The following is a 21,451-nucleotide window of genomic DNA, read 5'->3' as shown; positions in this document are numbered from 1 at the left end:
TAGCCGATCTGAGATGATTGAGCAGATACAATGTTTCACTTTTCTTGCTTCTATCCTCCATTGTGTTGTGGAATAAAAGCTCCTTTTCAAAAAAGTTTTTTTTCAGCAAAAACATGCCCCCCTTCTCCTGGGCACCCAGTTCTTCCATGACATATTTGGGCATTCAACTCACCTCCCAGTCCTGGGCAGCACCCTCAAATCTTCAGAAGTATGAGATGAACCCCAAAAACTTGGAAAGGTGGATCTCACACGTACCAACACAGACTATCCCCCAATTTATCTGATCCCCAAAGGTTTTTGATTAAATAGCGGAATAGAAAATATAATCCAAAAAAGTGTATGTATCTCACACGTACACAACCACACTAGGCCCCAATTACTATTGTTTGTACCCCTAAAAGGCTGGATGAGGAGTAGGGGGAGTATGGAACAGGCAGCACCCTCAAATCTTCAGAAGTATGAGATGAACCCCAAAAACTTGGAAAGGTGGATCTCACACGTACCAACACAGACTATCCCCCAATTTAACTGATCCCCAAAGGTTTTTGATTAAATAGCGGAATAGAAAATATAATCCAAAAAAGTGTATGTATCTCACACGTACACAACCACACTAGGCCCCAATTACTATTGTTTGTACCCCTAAAAGGCTGGATGAGGAGTAGGGGGAGTATGGAACAGGCAGCACCCTCAAATCTTCAGAAGTATGAGATGAACCCCAAAAACTTGGAAAGGTGGATCTCACACGTACCAACACAGACTATCCCCCAATTTAACTGATCCCAAAAGGTTTTTGATTAAATAGCGGAATAGAAAATATGATCCAAAAAAGTGTATGTATCTCACACGTACACAACCACACTAGGCCCCAATTACTATTGTTTGTACCCCTAAAAGGCTGGATGAGGAGTAGGGGGAGTATGGAACAGGCAGCACCCTCAAATCTTCAGAAGTATGAGATGAACCCCAAAAACTTGGAAAGGTGGATCTCACACGTACCAAAACAGACTATCCCCCAATTTAACTGATCTCCAAAGGTTTTTGATTAAATAGCGGAATAGAAAATATGATCCAAAAAAGTGTATGTATCTCACACGTACACAACCACACTAGGCCCCAATTACTATTGTTTGTACCCCTAAAACGCTGGATGAGGAGTAGGGGGAGTATGGAACAGGCAGCACCCTCAAATCTTCAGAAGTATGAGATGAACCCCAAAAACTTGGAAAGGTGGATCTCACACGTACCAACACAGACTATCCCCCAATTTAGGGGAAAAAATATATAATAGACAGATAGAGGGAGAGCCGAGACTCAGGAGGATTAGCACAATGTATTTTGGGGTGTCATTTTTGCTATGTGCATACTATGTGTTTGAAATATCTTATAAATCAGGGGTCTTCAAACTATGGCCATCCAGTTGTTTAGGAACTACAATTCCCATCATGCCTAGTCATGTCTGTGAATATCAGAGTTTTACAATGCTTCATGGGACATGTAGTTCCGCAACAGCTGGAGGGCCATCGTTTGAGGATCCCTGTTATAAATGAACAACTTTGTGTAAAAAAAATGCACTTTAATTTTCTTTTCATATTTTCCAAAAACTTGAAAAGAAATTACATGTTCAAAAGACTCATTATGCTTAACAGAATATACGTTTGGGTGTTTACTTTGCTAAATGGGGTAATTTTGTGGGCGTTTCATTTGCACTGGTGCTCAAGGGCCTTCTTTTTTTTTTAAACATCAATTTTTATTGAAAGTTTTTCAGATAATACAGTAATAACAAAGTATTGGGTAAGGCCGTGATTACATAAACAGAAGCATTAACATCAGCTTCAAATGTGCAAATACAGGAAAAATTGTCAATGAGCAAAAAAAGGCATGTTGAGAGCCCCTAACATAGGGAACCCCCAACCATAATTGCATTATAGGCATACCAGTAAGAGTAGTACCTCAATAAACCATGGGCGAGGGCGGACCTAGAACCCGAACGGAGTGGGAAGATGAAAAGAGGAGTACCTGTCCCCCCCAATGGGAACACACTGTGAACAGGTAGTCCCCAGCGTCGCTTACTGGACAAAGCGGGCTTCCACTACCCGCCCCCTCACTCCGGGGTCCAGGCCGCCAGCGTGTGGTGAGCCCATTACGAAGCAAATGGTGAGCACCATTTACTACTAGCAGACAATTGGAAACCTCAAAACATGCCAGACTTGTTGATTACAATGAGAATCGCCATCGCAGCCTGGAGGGAACTACATAAACACACAAATGTAGGAGATGCCCATTGTAAACAAAGACTACCTATCCGACTACTAGACATCTTGATCCCATGTCTATCTACCCTAAAATGGAAGGACAGTGACATCCACTGGATTGACGACCTCTTTAGCGACATCGACTGAAACCATTTACTTCCCTCACTCAACAATACCAAATCCCTCGTTCGGAACTATAGACTTACACTCGTATCTCCACGTTCCTGACTAAAAACCCACCAGCACCCATCACTATTCCATACCCAGTATACCAGTTCCTCACAACCCCTCCTGGGTCGATAAAAGGCATCACCTTCTTCTATAACATATTCCATGACAAAAAAAACTTTTCAAAAATGAAATCCCATGATTAAGTGGGAGGGCGACCTCCAACGACCTTTCTCACCACAACAGTGGACCCACACCTTCCGGCACTCGTACGGGGTGTCGAAATGCACCAACCACTGGGAACTGTCGTAGAAAATTCTCTCCCGCTGGTACCTTACACCATATAGGCTGTCTCAATTCTACCCAGCACACTCCCCGCTCTGCTGGCGAGGGTGTGGCCAGGTTGGCAACTTATACCACATCTTGTGGACATGTAAAAACCTTACAAGCTTCTGGAACCAGGTCTTTGGCCTCATCTCCTCTGTAACACAATCGCCCATTAAGCTAAATCCGGCTTTGGCACTCAATACCCTGGCCATCGATCTGCTTCCTAGTAAGGTCAGATGGGTTGTTTCACACATTTTGCTGGCCGCTAGGGCCACCATTACTAGGAGATGGAAAAAAAAAAAGAAGCACCAAACCTATTGGAGGTTGTAGCCTCAGTGACACTCACGTTTGAATTTAAGAAATCACTAGCATTACAGTCCCATTCTCTTAGGACACATACCAAACACTGGGAACCATGGATCACTTGGAATGATAAATGAGTGTTAATTGTTTCTGACTATATCTCTCGAATAACAATACCTTGTATTACTTGTTGTTTATGTAAATTTATTTTTTCTGTTGTGTCTTTTGACACCTTGAATGCATTTCTTGTATCTGCTGTTTAAAACCAATAAAAATCTGTTTGGAAAAAAAAAAAGAAGTAAGTGTCGGCCATAAAAGGCCCCAAAAATTAGCCCACATGGGTTTAACTGACAGCAAAGAACTTAGTATTTGATGGCTAGAGGTACAGTAGGCATTCACAGTATACAGAAGTAAGTGTCGGCCTGTATAGGCTCCAAAAAAATTAGCTCACATGGTTTGAACTGACAGCAAATAACTTAGTATTTGATGGCTAGAGGTACAGTAGGCATGCACAGTATACAGAAGTAAGTGTTGGCCTGTATAGGCTCCAAAAATTAGCTCACATGGGTTTAACTGACAGACCATTGTTAGACCATGTGTCTGTGGTCAGATGTATCTTGGCACCAACACTGTGTGCCAGAGATATATTCACTTGCCGCTGAACATGGCCATACAGCTCTGGAATGCCCTTTTGCGAGAAATATTTCCTGCTTGGGACCTCCCATTGTGTTGTTCCAATGGCCACAAATTTACAAAAGGCCTCCGAGTCCCACAGTTGATATGGCAGTAGTTTGCGGGCTATCAGTTCCGACAAGCCAGCAGTCAAACGTTGGGCAAGAGGGTTATCCGGCATCATTATTTATTTCCGCTCCAACATTTGGACCACAGAAGCCTGCCTTTTTCCAGAACAACGTGATGACGGCATCATGGAAGGGGGAGTGGAGGGCAAATGTGAGGAGAGATGAGAAGGAGAAGGGGCTGGACGATGAGAGCCTGGAGTGTTGCTTTGTGGGTTCTGATGGTGTTGCTCCCACTGGGCTCGGTTATGGGAGTTCAGGTGCCTTCTTAAGGCGGTGGTCCCTAGGTGAGTGTTGGGCTTACCGCGACTTATGCATGGACTGCAAAGGCTGCAGATGACAACACTGTTGTCAGCAACGGACACATTAAAAAAAACCCACACTGCGGAGCCATGTGCCGGCGTCCTGCTAATGCCAGATGTGACTGTACATGGTTGATGGCTCACTCCTGATACATTTGCAGTCTGCTTTCTACCTCTTGTGCAATGCAAATTCTGCCTGCCTCTCCTCCCTATCTGCCGGCCCGTCTCCCCCTCTGAACTCCCTTCCTCTTTCTCTCTTGTGGACTCCCACGTGATGTCCATAGGCTCGTCATCATCCACGTCACCTTCCCCACTACTAACATTCAAGATCTCTGAGTAGGCAGCAACAGCGGGGACCAACCTCCTTGGGCTGATCTGGGTACTGTCGTCAGACTGCTGAGTGGCGGCTGTTGCTACCTCCTCTTCCTGATCCAATGCCAACAATGGCTGTGCATCGCAAACGTCTTGTGATGGATTGGAAAATAATTCCAGTGACTCAAGTGGAGGGTATGTGGTGGTGGTGTCTTTGGGGGTGCACACAGCAGAGCGTGAAGAGGGTGCAGATAGAGAGGATGAGGAGGGTGCAGAAGAGGAAGGCTGAGTGACCCACTCAACCAAGTCTGGTGCGTCCTTTGCCGTAATTGCACGCGCCTTTTGAAACTTCACAGTTAGGCTCCGGCCTATTGCTCCTGCCCTACCACTACCACCCCTGCATACATCTCTGTCTCTTCCTCTGCCTGTCATGTTTTTTAATTACCCTGTGACAAAAGTCTCTAGAGAATTGCATTATATCTGGAAAAAGGTAGATAACACCCCACTTCAATATGTGGTATTGGGGTATCTATCACACCAGTTCTACAAATAATTGGCCAGTAACTGTTGTCACTTTGTGTAGCACAGTCAACACAGCAAGAGAGGACAATTTTTTGCAGGACTAAAGTACACTCTTAGAAAAGTATACTGTTAAAAAACACCCCACTTCAATATGTGGTATTGTGGGGCCACTGGTCTATCACACCAGTTGTTGAAAAAAATGGTCAGGGAGTTTATCGCTGTGTGTATCAGACTTAACTCAGCAAAAGAGGCAATATTGTTGCAGGACACAAATGCACTTGTAAAAGTATACTCAGATAACACCCCACTTCAATATGTGGTATTGGGGGGCCACTGGTCTATCACACCAGTTCTACAAATAATTGGCTAGGGAGTTTGTCACTGTGTGTAGTATTGCTGCAGCAATGCTCAGTCAGCACACCTGTCACAATGCTGCACAGTGCACAATACTACTACTAATCCACTATAATATGCTTTCTACAAAGTATATTATACTGTAGATTAACCCCCCTCCCCCACCCCCTTTTTAGTGCACTGCACAGCAATACCAAAAAAATTGCAGCCCTTTAAATGACTGTTGTGGACATTAACAGAGCAATTTGTGTCACTGCTGACGATCTCTAACTGCCCCTACAGCACAGACTGGATACCTGCCCCCAATACTAAAGAGACTGTAATAGACCCTATACCGACATTGCAGCACTTTAAATGACTTTTGTGGACATTAACAGAGCGATTTGTGTCACTGCAGATGACGATCTCTAACTGCCCCTACAGCACAGACTGGATAACATGTCCCTATACTGAAGAAAGACTGGACCTATACCGATATACCAGCCCTGAAAAGCACTATTGTGGACATTAACATAGCAATTTGTGTGACTGCAGCCAATCTCTAACTACCCCTAAAGCAACCCCTGGATACCTGTCCCTAACCTGAAAAGAGACTGTAGAAGGCCTATACGGAAATACCAGCCCTGAAAAGGACTTTTGTGGATCTTCACAGTGCTATATGTGTCTAGCAAACTCTCACTGATGAGCACAGCAGACCTCTCCCTACACTGGCAAAAAGAGGAACGTGAAATGGCCGCCAGGTCAGGTCTATTTATAGGGTAGGGGGACTGTCCATGTGCTGAAATGTTTCAATTGGCTGTCCTGTTCCACCTGACGGCTGTGTCATGGGTCAAAGTTCTCCCCAATGTAAACTAATATGGCCGTCGCAAACTACGCCATGTGTTTGCAAATTTGTCGGGTAGCGAACAAGCAAAATTTGCCGTGAACCGACCGCCGGGCGAACCGCAAGGCCATCTCTATTAAGTGGTTAATGTTAGCAGCAATATACTGTTTGAACCAATAATGTGTTAGTTTATAGACAATATTTGAGCAGCAAACACCACTTGTTGAAGATTTCATTGCTTGGTGGGTGAACCTTCTCGAAAGGGGCAAACTTGATCTTTGGACACATTTGTGTGTGTGTGTGTGTGTGTGGGGGGGGGGGGGGGGGGTGATTTTTGTATAATTTTCAGGTCATTAATCTCTTTTCTTGTGCTTTTCGGGGGTTTTATTGCTCTAGTTGACTAAATTCAAATTTCCATATTTACTCTGTAACACTTAAAACCCTAACTAAAAAAAAAACAAAAACAAAAAAACAAAAAAACATAAATTATAATACATTTAAAAAAGAGCACTTTTTATTTTTTTTATTTTCCCAGCCTTGTTCCCAGAGACTTTAATGACGTTCGTTTTTCAGCTCCGAAGTTATGTGATGTTCGGAAGTTATGGAACGATGGGGGGGTCCAGGATTGGAGATTATATGTAACTTCACCAATAAATGAGCTAAACATTTCAGTGAAACAATTTTCTACTTCTAACTTATATAAAGGACTGTTATCCGAGGTGATATTATTGTAATCAGATTTGTATGTAGCAGATACTTTGTACATATTTTTGTCATTTACATATCAGGCAGCTCATTGATTTAGCTATGTACAATGATCTGTTGCTTATTCATTAAATAGATACAGATAGACAAAGATTTGACTGGGCTGACCGAGTAGATACAATGTTTCGTTTTTCTTGCTTCTATTCCCCATTGTGTTGCGAGTTAAAAGCTCCACGATCTTCCTAAATACAAAGTAACAAATTTATGGCGGTAGATTGTTGAGAATCTGTTATTGTAACAATGTTTGAGTGAGGCATAAAAGTTTAGTAACCTCTGCCACCTTGTGGTCATTCCAGGTACAACACCTCGGTGTGTGCAGTACAAGGAGATGAATAGGAAATGGCTAGAAAGTGGAGATGATCTCCGCAAAAAAATATAGAATATATAGAAATAAATTATTATGACTATTATATATTTATTGAAGCCTCACAAACATGTCACCCACATCTCTGTACAAAGAGCCGGACATACGCAGCATTTATTCCTATTCTTAAATAAGGATATATTTTATTAATGTGATAAATTGTATTATTACTGTCAGATGAAGTGCACTCTAAAGGCAAACACTTTGTCTTCTTATCGCACTCAGACTTGTAATACAGGTGAATAGTAATGAGGGGAAATGTGATCACAGGACATCATTCTCTCATCTCTTTTACTTCCAATCTTTTCTATGCTGATCGTCTACTCACCGCTAAACTCTTCCAACCAAAACCATGCACACCTACATAGAGCTCCAATGTCAGAACACATTGTACTCCATATTTCCAGAAATTATTTCCCCAATTTGCTATTAATAGACCACGCCTATGATGGCTCCGAGTTGCTATATTTAAATCTCCCGCCATAATTCTACTGGCCGTTAGGAAGATTCAGCCGCATTATACCGCTAAAGCCGACATTGTAGAAGTTCTATTCATAGATCTGTTCATCTTCCTCCAAAATGACGTCACTTGTGTCGGTTTTCAGCTTTCAAATATTTTCTCCAAAGCGGTAAAATCATCGAATATTACTGCCACAAGCCCGCCAAGTAAACCCAATCTTTTTTTTTTTTTTTTTTTTTTAATTACCAAACCCAACGGATCTTCTCAGAGTCACCCACTTCTATCTAAGAAGGAGCCGGACATACATGTGTGGGAGATCTGATTGTATAATTAGACACCGAAAATTGTGATCCGGGTGGGGGGACAATGTGCTATAATGACACCTGTCAGTCCTAACAGCAATTAAGTTTTTTTTTTTTATATGATTTTAAAGTCTAATATAACACATTGAATTGATGTGAGTTTAGATAAGCAGGTGATCTCCTTGGTGTCCATTGCCCTCCATCCTTTAGATTAGACACATTGTTGGGATATGGGACCCATAATCCAATGATAAGGTGCAGAGAACCGTTTGATGGATCAGTAGATGACTCCGGGGTGACATAGTCGGAGCTCAGCACTAACTGCAATACATTTTGCTGTTTTTAAACATATTTGTGATGATCTGATAGAGACAACATTGATTGATTTTCCTTCCACCTATTCTGGAGCTGTTGTAGGGTCAGGAAAATTTGCATTACCCTAATTCTATTTTTCACATTATATGGGGGAGGGGGTGGGACTACAACAATAAATAGAAGACTTTACTTGCACAAGTAATAGAAATGAAGGAAACAGTGAATTGTACAGAAATCCTCTCTTCATCCATTCCCTGTTCATATTTGGCGCTATTCTTCCTTTACTGCGGTTTCCTCGTTCTTCCTTGGAGATTACACAGAAAACATTCATCTGTCACACATCATAACAATTTCATATTTATACAATATTACTGTAAAAAAAAAAAAAAAAAGGCCTGCATTCTTGCTTATAAGAAAAAGCTGACCTGATGGAAGACTGATGGAAGGGGCGGGGTCACAGCCATTCAATACTCTGCAGAGAATTTCACTTACTTAGACACATTGTTAACATTTTTCTGATATCTAGTTACAAAAACTGTGTTTATTGATTATTTGTATATATTTATCTGGCAGTGTTGTGATAACTACAGATTTTTACCAGCCCTTTCACTTTTCCTTTATTTTAGGATGTAGGGGGGAAATCCGTAACGGCTACATGTCATGTCTGAAAAATGAAACATTAATTATCGGCCAGTTCCCCGATCATATACAGATCTGATAATGAAACATGTAATACTTTATTTCCAATCACATAGAAAGGTAGAGATCTATGAGAGAAGTAATCTCACTATCATGTTCTGTATGTAGCAGTGTGTGTGTGTGGGGGGGGGGGGTAGGGATTCTGCATTTTGAACATATGGAAATGTTTTACATTATTTAATAATCTTTCATTTCTATTTCTGTTTATTCCATATTAATCGAATCTGCCTGAAAATAAAGTGTTAAAGATATTTATCGGATAAATATCTCCTCTGATGATCTCAGTGTGGGATTTGGTGTTATAATGGGGTTGATTATTTCTCTGTAACGTTTTCACAATTCAGGCGGGAAATTTGAAAATAGCTATTTCAGATCTGAGCCAATCAGAACTGTGAGCGGTTTCATTATCAGTCTTATTTAGGCAGCGATGTCTTTATGAGGAATCCAAAGAATTTTATTAGGAGATTTATCTCCGTTTTCAGCCTAGAAAATATTTGTTCCGTAGACTTCTCATAGTTCTCTATAACAAACATCCAATAACAGAGCAACTTCTGTATTCTGATGTGCAAAATCAAACCTTAAAACAGAACAATAATATTTCTACATATATATTTCCTGGAATTGAAGGGACTGTCCGGGAAAGAGTGATATTTTCTATGAATAATTGTCAGTGTCGGATTAGCCGATCTGAGATGACTGAGCAGATATAATGTTTCACTTTTCTTGCTTCTATCCCCCATTGTGTTGCGGAATAAAAGCTTCACGATCTTCCCAGATAAAGGAACAATGTAAGGCGGGAGATTGCGGAGAATCTCTCATTGTAACAATGCAGCAGAGGTGATTAGAGCAGTTGGGTGTGTGCAGTACAAGGCGAGGAATAGGAAATGTATAGAGCCAGAAAGGGGAGACGATCTCCGCAATAAAGAAGGATGAGATTAGAAGGAAGGTTTTATTCATTCCCCTTCCAGTCTGACCGACCTACTTCTCATCTCAAGATTATTAATGATGCTATTTTGAGTTCATTTTAAATTATCCGAAGAGCTAAAACTTGTAAAAGTAATAAATTGTACGATACATAAAAATTGTATGACAGCTCGGTTGTGTAGTATGTGGGTGGCTCTTAGAAGAGCCTTTGTGTGTTGTTGGGGTGATGGATGGGGGAGGGGTATTACTTGGCGCTGGTGTACTTGGTGACAGCCTTGGTGCCCTCGGAGACGGCGTGCTTGGCCAGCTCTCCGGGCAGGAGGAGGCGGACAGCGGTCTGTATCTCCCGGGAGGTGATGGTGGAGCGCTTGTTGTAATGAGCCAGGCGGGAAGCTTCGCCGGCGATGCGCTCGAAGATGTCATTGACGAAGGAGTTCATGATGCTCATGGCCTTGGAGGAGATGCCGGTGTCGGGGTGGACCTGCTTGAGCACCTTGTAGACGTAGATGGCATAACTCTCCTTCCTGCTCTTCCTCCGCTTCTTGCCGTCCTTCTTCTGGCTCTTGGTCACGGCTTTCTTGGAGCCCTTCTTGGGCGCCGGGGCGGACTTGGCTGGTTCAGGCATGATAAGGGATAAGAATGTTTTCTCCGCTCTGAGAAGAGAAAGTGTACTGGCGCCGCCCTCATGTGCTGCTTATATAGGCTGTCCTATGCAAATGAGCTTCCTTCCTCCTCACTCTTCTATTGGAAGACATGGTCATGTGATGGGGAGTGACGTCATGCTTTCCTTCCTCGTTTACCGATTGGTCTAGATGCAAACCTAGAGAGCATTGGCTGGCTTCAAACGTGGCCAATCATAGAGCGAGACGTCATATCATTCAAAGTATAACAGGAAAGGGAGCGGCTGCAGCCATTCATATCTCTTTGAGAACTCCAATATCACAGAGACATGTCTGGCCGCGGCAAACAAGGAGGAAAGGTTCGGGCTAAGGCCAAGACCCGATCATCCCGGGCTGGTCTGCAGTTCCCAGTCGGTCGTGTTCACCGTCTGCTCAGGAAGGGTAACTATGCCGAGCGGGTTGGGGCCGGAGCTCCCGTTTATCTGGCCGCCGTCCTCGAGTATCTCACCGCTGAGATCCTCGAGCTGGCCGGTAACGCCGCCCGCGACAACAAGAAAACCCGCATCATCCCCCGACACCTCCAGCTGGCAGTCCGCAACGACGAGGAGCTCAACAAGCTGCTCGGGGGCGTCACCATCGCCCAGGGAGGAGTCCTACCCAACATCCAGGCCGTGCTGCTGCCCAAGAAGACCGAGAGCCACAAGGCCGCCAAGACCAAGTAATCCCCACCGGTTCATCCACGTCACCCAACACAACGGCTCTTTTCAGAGCCACCCACCCATCCATACATAGAGCTGCATACATCTACATTGTTATTCGGAGATCTAATTGTAACAATGAAAGATTGCATTTATTTTCCAGGTAGGAAATAAAATACTTACTATGACTAGAAGGTGTGATTCCCCATGGGGGGGAACAATGTCTTAGGATGACACGTGGCAGTAATAAGAAATGATGATAGATGTTTATATTGGAACGCTTTCAGTGTCCCTTTTTATAGAGCAATGTCCTCTCATTACAGGGACTCCTCTTCATTCTCCTCCATCCTTTACTTCAAATCATTCTAGAAATAACAATCCCCCCCCCCCCCCTCCTTCACTCTCACCGCAACACAAATATACATTGTCATGTCATCTCTCATGGAATCTCACAGTTCTGATTGCTGCAATCTTCATGTTTCCCGCCACAATTCTCTTTACACTTCCCATCTACCATCACGATAATACAGCAGCTTCTATTGTGGAACATTCATCAACGGTCCCTTTATTTCACAACGATAATCCATACATTGATAAACGTCCGTTTTGTTGTTTGATACTTCAGAGTCCGCCCTGCTGTAGAGATGATTAGAAAGTCACTGAACACGTGACCTCTACTCTGAGAAAGGAGAGGGAGCGCACACTTTCTTTGTACTCATAGGAAAGACATTAGTGGCTGGCTGTGGGATCTCCCACAACTCTGATTGGCCAATATTTCAAATTTCACCCGCCTGAATTGTGTAAATCGTTACACAAAAATCCATTTCTTTTATACCGCCAAATCCGACCCTGAATACTGAGATCAGCAGAGGAGAACTTTGATTGGAAAAACATCAACACTTTAATTTCAATCAGATTAGAGAGGGGTGACCGGATTATTACTGACCAAAAAATGTCCTTTATTGCAAGTGCTCGGAATCCACCGCTATACACAGAACACGACAGTCACATGACTTCTACCTTTCTTTATGATGAGAAAATAGAGTAATGATCATCTAGAAATGTCACTGAGCGATATTTATTGTCCCCTTATCCCACCCCGAATTTTTCTATAAAGAAATGTGAGGTGACTGGAAATAATGCCTAAGAAAGGGGTTTATCGGTGTCTCAACAAGCTAGCTGAAAAATAATAAAGTGATCTAACGATATTGTAAGCGGAGAGAATATAAACACTAGATCGCTTCGATCTGTTGTATTCCAAGTAAAATAAAGTTGTACAATCGGATTAATATGTGTTTAGCTAAAAAGCTTTCATTCCGACGTGATAAAAGTTGATCTAAGAGAAATAAATGGTTACAGCTCTTTGTAGGAGAAGGTGGGTGGCCCTGAGAAGGACCTTTGTTGGGGTGAAGTGGGTCGGTGGATGTTGGGGTTTAGCCTCCGAATCCGTAGAGAGTGCGGCCCTGGCGTTTGAGCGCATAGACGACATCCATGGCGGTGACGGTCTTCCTCTTGGCGTGCTCGGTGTAGGTGACGGCATCGCGGATGACATTCTCTAGGAAGACTTTGAGCACTCCACGGGTCTCCTCATAGATGAGACCGGAGATGCGCTTGACACCCCCTCTGCGGGCCAAACGTCGGATGGCGGGTTTGGTGATGCCCTGGATGTTGTCCCGGAGCACCTTCCTGTGGCGCTTAGCGCCTCCTTTCCCCAGACCCTTTCCTCCTTTACCGCGACCAGACATCTCCAAGCTCTTCCTGTATCAGACGAATGTGAAGTAAAAGCACCCAGCCTCGCTTTATATGCAGCATATGCGGACCTGATGGAGAATAAGGGGGAGGGGTTGGAGGAGGGCGCGTCCAGACGTCACAATAAGTCCGCCTCTCTGTGCTCTCAATCATCCAATCCTCAGCAGTTCCGTGATTTGAATTTCCCGCTCGATGATGCTCTTTGTTCAATAGAAAGAACAACATTTCACTCCTTTTGGGTGACCATTGGATGTTACCTGATCATCATTACTGGTGAGGTCATGTCTCTGACGTCACCCAGGATCCTCCAAATAAATGTCCTCACTACATACTCAGACATCGGAATATTCACATTCAGTGAATAAAATATAATAGTATCCTAATATAAAAAAAGAATATATAAAATAATATATTATGAAGTACATAGAAATCGCAAAAATACCATAAAATGCAGCATTTGTAACACCCCCACCCCACCCAAAACGAGACATAATACCTCCCAGCTTTTAGTAGAGTGCAGATCTCCTAGATAAATGACCCCAACCGGAAAAAAGAAAGAAGAATACCAGAGATGTGAGCGCACTCAAATGTCCATACAACTGCCCTCCCCCTTTTTTTTCCATCAATATGGAAACTAAAATTCTTCCAACCACCCCAACATTTAGCCAATTGTCTTATGAAGAATTATCAGTTTTCCAATATTTTCTAGAAATCCATTTCCTTCCCAATAAGTATCACAATCGTTTAGCCGACTTTTTATTACATATTTTGACCAGAGAAGACTTCATAGACCATTAACGCTTCCTGCATATAAAGTTCTCCCCTCAATCCATCCTCCTGTTTATAACAGATGTTCTAACACCTTCCACTGGTGACCTTCCTATCCAGATTACTATATAAAGTCCCCACAATGAACGCTCGGCTCTGGGTTCCTTCAGGTCATACACTGCACGGATAGATTGTGACATCTAGAACCCTTTGCTGATCTCTCACAAGTCATGTTCCCCCAGAGTCCTGGAACAGATGAGATGTCACACAATGTATTATGTCTCCAGAATCCCGGATCTCTCATCATCTTCTATTAGAATGGGATAGGACCCTGCACAGCTGCTGCACATAACCAGAGGGGTACAAACCAATTCCATCCCTCAGTGCTCATACACCAACCAATCTCACCACATCATTGCACTGTATCAGTTAATGTGTTATTCTGCAGCAATACACCCTGGATCAAACATGCCCCATTCTCAGCAATCAGATCTTTTAGCCTACTTGTTTAATTAGAGGTGTACCACTGTATAGACAAATTGATCATTCATTACAGATCGATCTTAGATCCACATAAGATGATAGACAGATAGATAGATAGATAGATAGATAGATAGATAGATAGATAGATAGATAGATAGATAGATAGATAGATAGAAAATCTATCTATCTATGTGTGAAAGGTGCAGTAGCGGCACACCTATTATAATTATTACACAGGGATTTGATTGAAAGGGGAATTCAGCAATAGGTGTTAGGATTTAATACTGATCCACATGGGACATCTAGAAATAATGATCGCACCGAGCGATCCCTCATCTGCCGACTTCTAAAGGTTTTATCTGACACAAAAAAAACATGCAAAATAATCCGATAAATTTTGCAGTCTGGATGCCATTTCCTCAGATCTTCAGCTATGAATTGTAATTCTGTTATCAAACTGCACACACTAATCCGTTTTATTCTGTTCCTATGGATTCGGAAAGGAAGCCATGAAATTACATTGTATCTCTTCACAGATCCCCGCACGGAAGTCATTCCTCTTTTTACCAGCAGGTGTCAGTGTTTCTCCTCCATAGAGAATACATTGGAGCAGTTTAGTTCAATTTCATTCAAATGGATCTGATAGAAAACTTCCTGAGCGCTGATCCATCTGGAAACAATGACACCGACTGATCCCAGATCTGCCCGGAGCAGGGAGGGCAATGCTGGGGGGACGATTCATTGTCTGCTCAGAGATCTGTCCCTCCATGTTAGTACAGAATTGTGCTGGATGGAATAAGCTGTGCAAGTCAACTTTCTACTTGTTATTCACTAAGAACGGAATAATCAGATCAGTGAGATCGGAGGAGGATTTTCTGTCATCTCATTTACTGTATTATGGAGAAAAACTGTCCAATCTCAGATCTTCTAATTCTTACACCGATTAGGAATCTCCGATCTTTTTTATTTTATATCATATTTCTGATGAATATTTTCTCATTTGGCAGGAAGGAAACTGATAGAAAGGACCCTCAGCCATTCAATACTCCGAAGAGAATTTCATTTACTTTGTAACTAGAAACCAGCAACATGTTTACAATGTTTCTAAGAGGGGACAGATCTGCTTCTTCAGACATGAAATATTTGTGTTATTGATTCATTGTACATATCTGGCAGTGCCATGATTTCTACCAGTCATTTCACTTTTTTCTTATTCTAGTTTTAATATGAGGAAATCTATAACTGCTACATGTCTGATAGAGGTCAGTTCCATGATCCTACACAGATCTGATAATGAAACATGGAATCCTTTATTTCCCATCATATAGAAAGGTAGAGATCTACCGCCAGTCCATTCTCACAGTCTATAATTCCTAAATCTATAAAGATATGTCTGATGAATGTTTTCTCTTTTTGAGAATAGAGATCGCTTGTATGATGTAAAGTAACTCCCCTCCCCCATCCCACACAAAGATGGTGACTCTACTTACAAAGATAACGTGCAGATTTTGGCGGGCATTTTAAAAATGCCGCTTTTTTTAAGAAAACCAATCATTGAAAGGCGTGTGAGTTACTTGTCCAATCGGAAGGCAGTGCTGTGTATAAATGGCTCCGCAGAGCGGCAATGCCTCACATTCACTGTTCCAGCAGAGAGTTGAGTAAAGATGGCGAGAACCAAGCAGACCGCCCGGAAGTCCACCGGAGGGAAAGCTCCCCGCAAGCAGCTGGCCACCAAAGCCGCCCGCAAGAGCGCCCCGGCCACCGGCGGAGTCAAGAAGCCTCACCGCTACAGGCCCGGCACCGTGGCTCTCCGAGAGATCCGCCGCTACCAGAAATCCACCGAGCTGCTCATCCGCAAGCTGCCCTTCCAGCGCCTCGTCCGAGAGATCGCCCAGGACTTCAAGACCGACCTGCGCTTCCAGAGCTCCGCCGTCATGGCTCTGCAAGAGGCTTCAGAGGCTTATCTCGTCGGACTCTTCGAGGACACCAACCTCTGCGCCATCCACGCCAAGAGAGTCACCATCATGCCCAAAGACATACAGCTGGCACGCCGCATCCGCGGAGAGAGGGCATAGAAGGGGAGGGCACCACCACTCCTACTACTACTCCCATCATCCCAACACAAAGGCTCTTTTCAGAGCCACCACATCCTCCTATATACAGAGCTCTATATATATATACTACCTCATCACACCGACTACATGCTGGAAAATACCGGCTACTACATTCCTATACATTCCCCGGGATCACCTTCACCACATCTTTCTTTTCTCTCCCTTCTCTGCGCTCCGAAGCTCAGTGTGGAAGTAAAGCTCACCTCTAATATAATTACACAGAAAACATTCCCATTTCTCATCTAGAAGGGACATCCTTTCTCTTGCCGATTTATTGTAATAAATACAATTGAACTCATCTGTAACACAATTCACACTTCCTCTATATCTTCCCTAATAGATACAATGTTACAATATTTAACGGTAAAACACACTTTCCTAGGAACAGATTAAACAATCTTTGTCTCTTTGGTTCCCATTCTCTCAGGAGACACATAGTTGCATTTTCTAGAAACGTAATAATTTCTTATTTCAAACAATGGAATCGATTTCGAGTCATTAGGAATCGTGCTTAGAGAGCTGATGACCAATCAGCCCATTTAATTTGTGGGGGGAGGGGGGTAAACCTTACACAGTCCACATGGAGATGTCACTATGGGGATCAGGAGGGATTTTCCTCTATCTCCCCTCCCCCCATACTAGAACTGTGTCATCACAGGAGATCACACACGGACACATTACAGGGAAGAATACATCCGGGATTGGAGAGGAAAACAATTCATCTGTATGGAGATTCATTTTCCTGCCCATCCCTCACTCAGCACTATTGTGTACGGATATGAGGATAGGGGGGGGGGGGGGGGGGGATTACGAGCAGTAGTTTCTCTTTACTTATTATCGCACGACGCCCATGTTGGGGGTTCCACTGTTACTGCAAATATTTTAAACCATTAAAATATTGGCAGGCAATTGAATATAAATTATATATATATCAGCCAATAGGAGCTTTTAGGTAATCATACAGATTTATCTTCTCAAAAAGTTATAACATTCTCAACACAGGAGACTTCCTAATCATTGTAAGATGAGCGGAGGATGAGATCTCCCGATCATTAGAATGATTCTCCTTTAAACTTTTACATACTAAAACAAGTGAATGATCTAGAAGAGGAAATATTGATCAGCGCCCATCTCTGATGTCTGTGTGCTATTAGATGTGTAGAAGAGATGCGGAGCACTGTGTGCCGTGGGTGTAGGTAGGTATGTGTGGCTCTGTTAGGATGATGTGGGTGTAGGTAGGTATGTGTGGCTCTGTTAGGAGGAGGTGAGTGTAGGTAGGTATGTGTGGCTCTGTTAGGAGGAGGTGGGTGTAGGTAGGTATGTGTGGCTCTGTTAGGAGGAGGTGGGTGTAGGTAGGTATGTGTGGCTCTGTTAGGAGGAGGTGGGTGTAGGTAGGTATGTGTGGCTCTGTTAGGAGGAGGTGAGTGTAGGTAGGTATGTGTGGCTCTGTTAGGAGGAGGTGGGTGTAGGTAGGTATGTGTGGCTCTGTTAGGAGGAGGTGGGTGTAGGTAGGTATGTGTGGCTCTGTTAGGAGGAGGTGGGTGTAGGTATGTGTGGCTCTGTTAGGAGGAGGTGAGTGTAGGTAGGTATGTGTAGCTCTGTTAGGAGGAGGTGGGTGTAGGTAGGTATGTGTGGCTCTGTTAGGAGGAGGTGGGTGTAGGTAGGTATGTGTGGCTCTGTTAGGAGGAGGTGGGTGTAGGCAGGTATGTGTAGCTCTGTTAGGAGGAGGTGGGTGTAGGTAGGTATGTGTGGCTCTGTTAGGAGGAGGTGGGTGTAGGTAGGTATGTGTGGCTCAGTTAGGAGGAGGTGGGTGTAGGTAGGTATGTGTGGCTCTGTTAGGAGGAGGTGGGTGTAGGCAGGTATGTGTAGCTCTGTTAGGAGGAGGTGGGTGTAGGTAGGTATGTGTGGCTCTGTTAGGAGGAGGTGGGTGTAGGTAGGTATGTGTGGCTCTGTTAGGAGGAGGTGGGTGTAGGTAGGTAGGTGTGGCTCTGTTAGGAGGAGGTGGGTGTAGGTAGGTATGTGTGGCTCAGTTAGGAGGAGGTGGGTGTAGGTAGGTAGGTGTGGCTCTGTTAGGAGGAGGTGGGTGTAGGTAGGTATGTGTGGCTCTGTTAGGAGGAGGTGGGTGTAGGTAGGTATGTGTGGCTCTGTTAGGAGGAGGTGGGTGTAGGTAGGTAGGTGTGGCTCTGTTAGGAGGAGGTGGGTGTAGGTAGGTATGTGTGGCTCAGTTAGGAGGAGGTGGGTGTAGGTAGGTATGTGTGGCTCTGTTAGGAGGAGGTGGGTGTAGGCAGGTATGTGTAGCTCTGTTAGGAGGAGGTGGGTGTAGGTAGGTATGTGTGGCTCTGTTAGGAGGAGGTGGGTGTAGGTAGGTATGTGTGGCTCAGTTAGGAGGAGGTGGGTGTAGGTAGGTATGTGTGGCTCAGTTAGGAGGAGGTGGGTGTAGGTAGGTATGTGTGGCTCAGTTAGGAGGAGGTGGGTGTAGGTAGGTATGTGTGGCTCAGTTAGGAGGAGGTGGGTGTAGGTAGGTATGTGTGGCTCAGTTAGGAGGAGGTGGGTGTAGGTAGGTATGTGTGGCTCAGTTAGGAGGAGGTGGGTGTAGGTAGGTATGTGTAGCTCTGTTAGGAGGAGGTGGGTGTAGGTAGGTATGTGTGGCTCTGTTAGGAGGAGGTGGGTGTAGGCAGGTATGTGTAGCTCTGTTAGGAGGAGGTGGGTGTAGGTAGGTATGTGTGGCTCTGTTAGGAGGAGGTGGGTGTAGGTAGGTATGTGTAGCTCTGTTAGGAGGAGGTGGGTGTAGGTAGGTATGTGTGGCTCAGTTAGGAGGAGGTGGGTGTAGGTAGGTATGTGTGGCTCAGTTAGGAGGAGGTGGGTGTAGGTAGGTATGTGTGGCTCAGTTAGGAGGAGGTGGGTGTAGGTAGGTATGTGTGGCTCTGTTAGGAGGAGGTGGGTGTAGGTATGTGTGGCTCTGTTAGGAGGAGGTGAGTGTAGGTAGGTATGTGTAGCTCTGTTAGGAGGAGGTGGGTGTAGGTAGGTATGTGTGGCTCTGTTAGGAGGAGGTGGGTGTAGGTAGGTATGTGTGGCTCTGTTAGGATGATGTGGGTGTAGGTAGGTATGTGTGGCTCTGTTAGGAGGAGGTGGGTGTAGGCAGGTATGTGTAGCTCTGTTAGGAGGAGGTGGGTGTAGGTAGGTATGTGTGGCTCTGTTAGGAGGAGGTGGGTGTAGGTAGGTATGTGTGGCTCAGTTAGGAGGAGGTGGGTGTAGGTAGGTATGTGTGGCTCAGTTAGGAGGAGGTGGGTGTAGGTAGGTATGTGTGGCTCAGTTAGGAGGAGGTGGGTGTAGGTAGGTATGTGTGGCTCAGTTAGGAGGAGGTGGGTGTAGGTAGGTATGTGTGGCTCAGTTAGGAGGAGGTGGGTGTAGGTAGGTATGTGTGGCTCAGTTAGGAGGAGGTGGGTGTAGGTAGGTATGTGTGGCTCAGTTAGGAGGAGGTGGGTGTAGGTAGGTATGTGTGGCTCAGTTAGGAGGAGGTGGGTGTAGGTAGGTATGTGTGGCTCAGTTAGGAGGAGGTGGGTGTAGGTAGGTATGTGTAGCTCTGTTAGGAGGAGGTGGGTGTAGGTAGGTATGTGTGGCTCTGTTAGGAGGAGGTGGGTGTAGGTAGGTATGTGTAGCTCTGTTAGGAGGAGGTGGGTGTAGGTAGGTATGTGTGGCTCAGTTAGGAGGAGGTGGGTGTAGGTAGGTATGTGTGGCTCAGTTAGGAGGAGGTGGGTGTAGGTAGGTATGTGTGGCTCAGTTAGGAGGAGGTGGGTGTAGGTAGGTATGTGTAGCTCTGTTAGGAGGAGGTGGGTGGCTCTGAGAAGAGCCTTTGGGGGGTGTAGATGAAGGAGGCCTCCGGCTGCTTGGATTTATTTCTTCTTCGGAGCGGCCTTCTTGGGCTTGGCTGCTGCCTTGGGTTTGGCCGCCTTCTTAGCCGGACTCTTGGCGGCTTTTTTGGGCTTGGGTGCAGCTTTGGGCTTCTTGGGGCTCTTTGTCACCTTCTTGGCAGCTGCAGCCTTTGCCGGTTTCTTGGGGCTCTTGGCCGACTTCTTGGGGGATTTTACTGCCTTCTTGGGGGACTTGGCCGCCGGTTTCTTAGGGGACTTGGCTGGCTTTTTGGCCGCAGCTGATGGCTTCTTTTTGGGGGCTTTCTTGGCCTTGTCGCCCTCTTGCTGCTTCTTGTTGATCTTGAAGGATCCAGAGGCTCCATGTCCTTTCACCTGGACGAGGCTCCCCTTAGTCACCAGCGCCCTGATGGCGACCTTGAGGCGGTTGTTGTTCTTCTCCACATCGTATCCTGAGGCGGCCAGGAGCTTCTTGAGGGCGGCCAGGGAGACCCCGCTGCGCTCCTTGGAAGCGGCCACGGCTGTGACGATGAGATCGGACACGCTGGGACCGGACGGCTTCTTGCTGCCTTTCTTCCCTCCTCCGGCTGCCGCCTTCTTAGTCGCCTTCTTCTTGGCGGCGGGCTCCGCTGGAGGAGCGGCGGCTGGGGCGCTCTCAGTCTCAGACATGATTCTAGAAAGTCTATTGGACAGATAAACTTCCCCACTCACCTCTTCTGGGATTATATAGTTAAACGTCCTGCACTGCTATTGGTCGGTACACAACAATCCTCCTGCTCTGCTATTGGTTACACATCAGACACGCCCACTCAGTATCATGGAGTAGTTGGAGAATCTTCTCTCTCTTGTTGTGTTTCCCCAGTAGATAGAAAACCGACTTTTATGTGAAATAGAACGCTGTCCGATCTTCATCGGGGACCCGATCTGCTCACTGGACTGTCACTTATCGGGGGTCACTTACAGCTGTCAGGAGCTGCTGAGGAGGCTGAACACAGAGGCTGCAAACACCTCCATCCTCCTGAGTGTGTGTCCCATTCTTCCTTCTATCTTCTTTTCTACACAAATTCTACACAGAAAACAATCTTCTCACATCTCCCTCTAGAATGATCTTCACATTAGATGAGTAAAGAGTGACCACCAGGAAACATTTCCCTCTAA

General features: G+C 44.9%; 5 protein-coding genes across 5 annotated transcripts; 2 read left to right on the top strand and 3 right to left on the bottom strand.

The window, feature by feature from the left end:
* Positions 1 to 10,236: 10,236 nt before the first annotated feature.
* LOC309564801 (histone H2B 1.1) lies at positions 10,237 to 10,617 on the bottom strand (the record flags this gene model as incomplete). Its single annotated transcript, XM_082269483.1, has 1 exon — positions 10,237 to 10,617. The coding sequence occupies one exon, from the start codon at positions 10,615 to 10,617 to the stop codon at positions 10,237 to 10,239; it is 381 nt and encodes a 126-aa protein (XP_082125609.1).
* A 324-nt stretch (positions 10,618 to 10,941) lies between these two features.
* Positions 10,942 to 11,334, top strand: LOC309564778 (histone H2A type 1-like; the record flags this gene model as incomplete). The annotated part of the gene is made up of 1 exon (XM_082269460.1): positions 10,942 to 11,334. The coding sequence occupies one exon, from the start codon at positions 10,942 to 10,944 to the stop codon at positions 11,332 to 11,334; it is 393 nt and encodes a 130-aa protein (XP_082125586.1).
* A 1,409-nt stretch (positions 11,335 to 12,743) lies between these two features.
* LOC309564821 (histone H4) lies at positions 12,744 to 13,055 on the bottom strand (the record flags this gene model as incomplete). Its single annotated transcript, XM_082269504.1, has 1 exon — positions 12,744 to 13,055. The coding sequence occupies one exon, from the start codon at positions 13,053 to 13,055 to the stop codon at positions 12,744 to 12,746; it is 312 nt and encodes a 103-aa protein (XP_082125630.1).
* A 2,914-nt stretch (positions 13,056 to 15,969) lies between these two features.
* On the top strand, positions 15,970 to 16,385 carry LOC309564753 (histone H3.2; the record flags this gene model as incomplete). The annotated part of the gene is made up of 1 exon (XM_082269435.1): positions 15,970 to 16,385. The coding sequence occupies exon 1, from the start codon at positions 15,975 to 15,977 to the stop codon at positions 16,383 to 16,385; it is 411 nt and encodes a 136-aa protein (XP_082125561.1). The 5' UTR covers positions 15,970 to 15,974.
* Positions 16,386 to 20,317: 3,932 nt separating this feature from the next.
* Positions 20,318 to 20,962, bottom strand: LOC309564735 (histone H1B-like; the record flags this gene model as incomplete). The annotated part of the gene is made up of 1 exon (XM_082269418.1): positions 20,318 to 20,962. One exon carries the CDS (start codon positions 20,960 to 20,962, stop codon positions 20,318 to 20,320), a length of 645 nt encoding a protein of 214 aa, XP_082125544.1.
* Positions 20,963 to 21,451: the final 489 nt, after the last annotated feature.

Source organism: Pelophylax lessonae (assembly GCF_965119305.1).
Source record: "Pelophylax lessonae genome assembly, chromosome: 9".
In the NCBI taxonomy this organism is placed as follows: Eukaryota; Metazoa; Chordata; class Amphibia; order Anura; family Ranidae; genus Pelophylax; species Pelophylax lessonae.
Note: the sequence above shows the minus strand (reverse complement) of the source record. Positions and strands in the feature narration are given on the sequence as shown.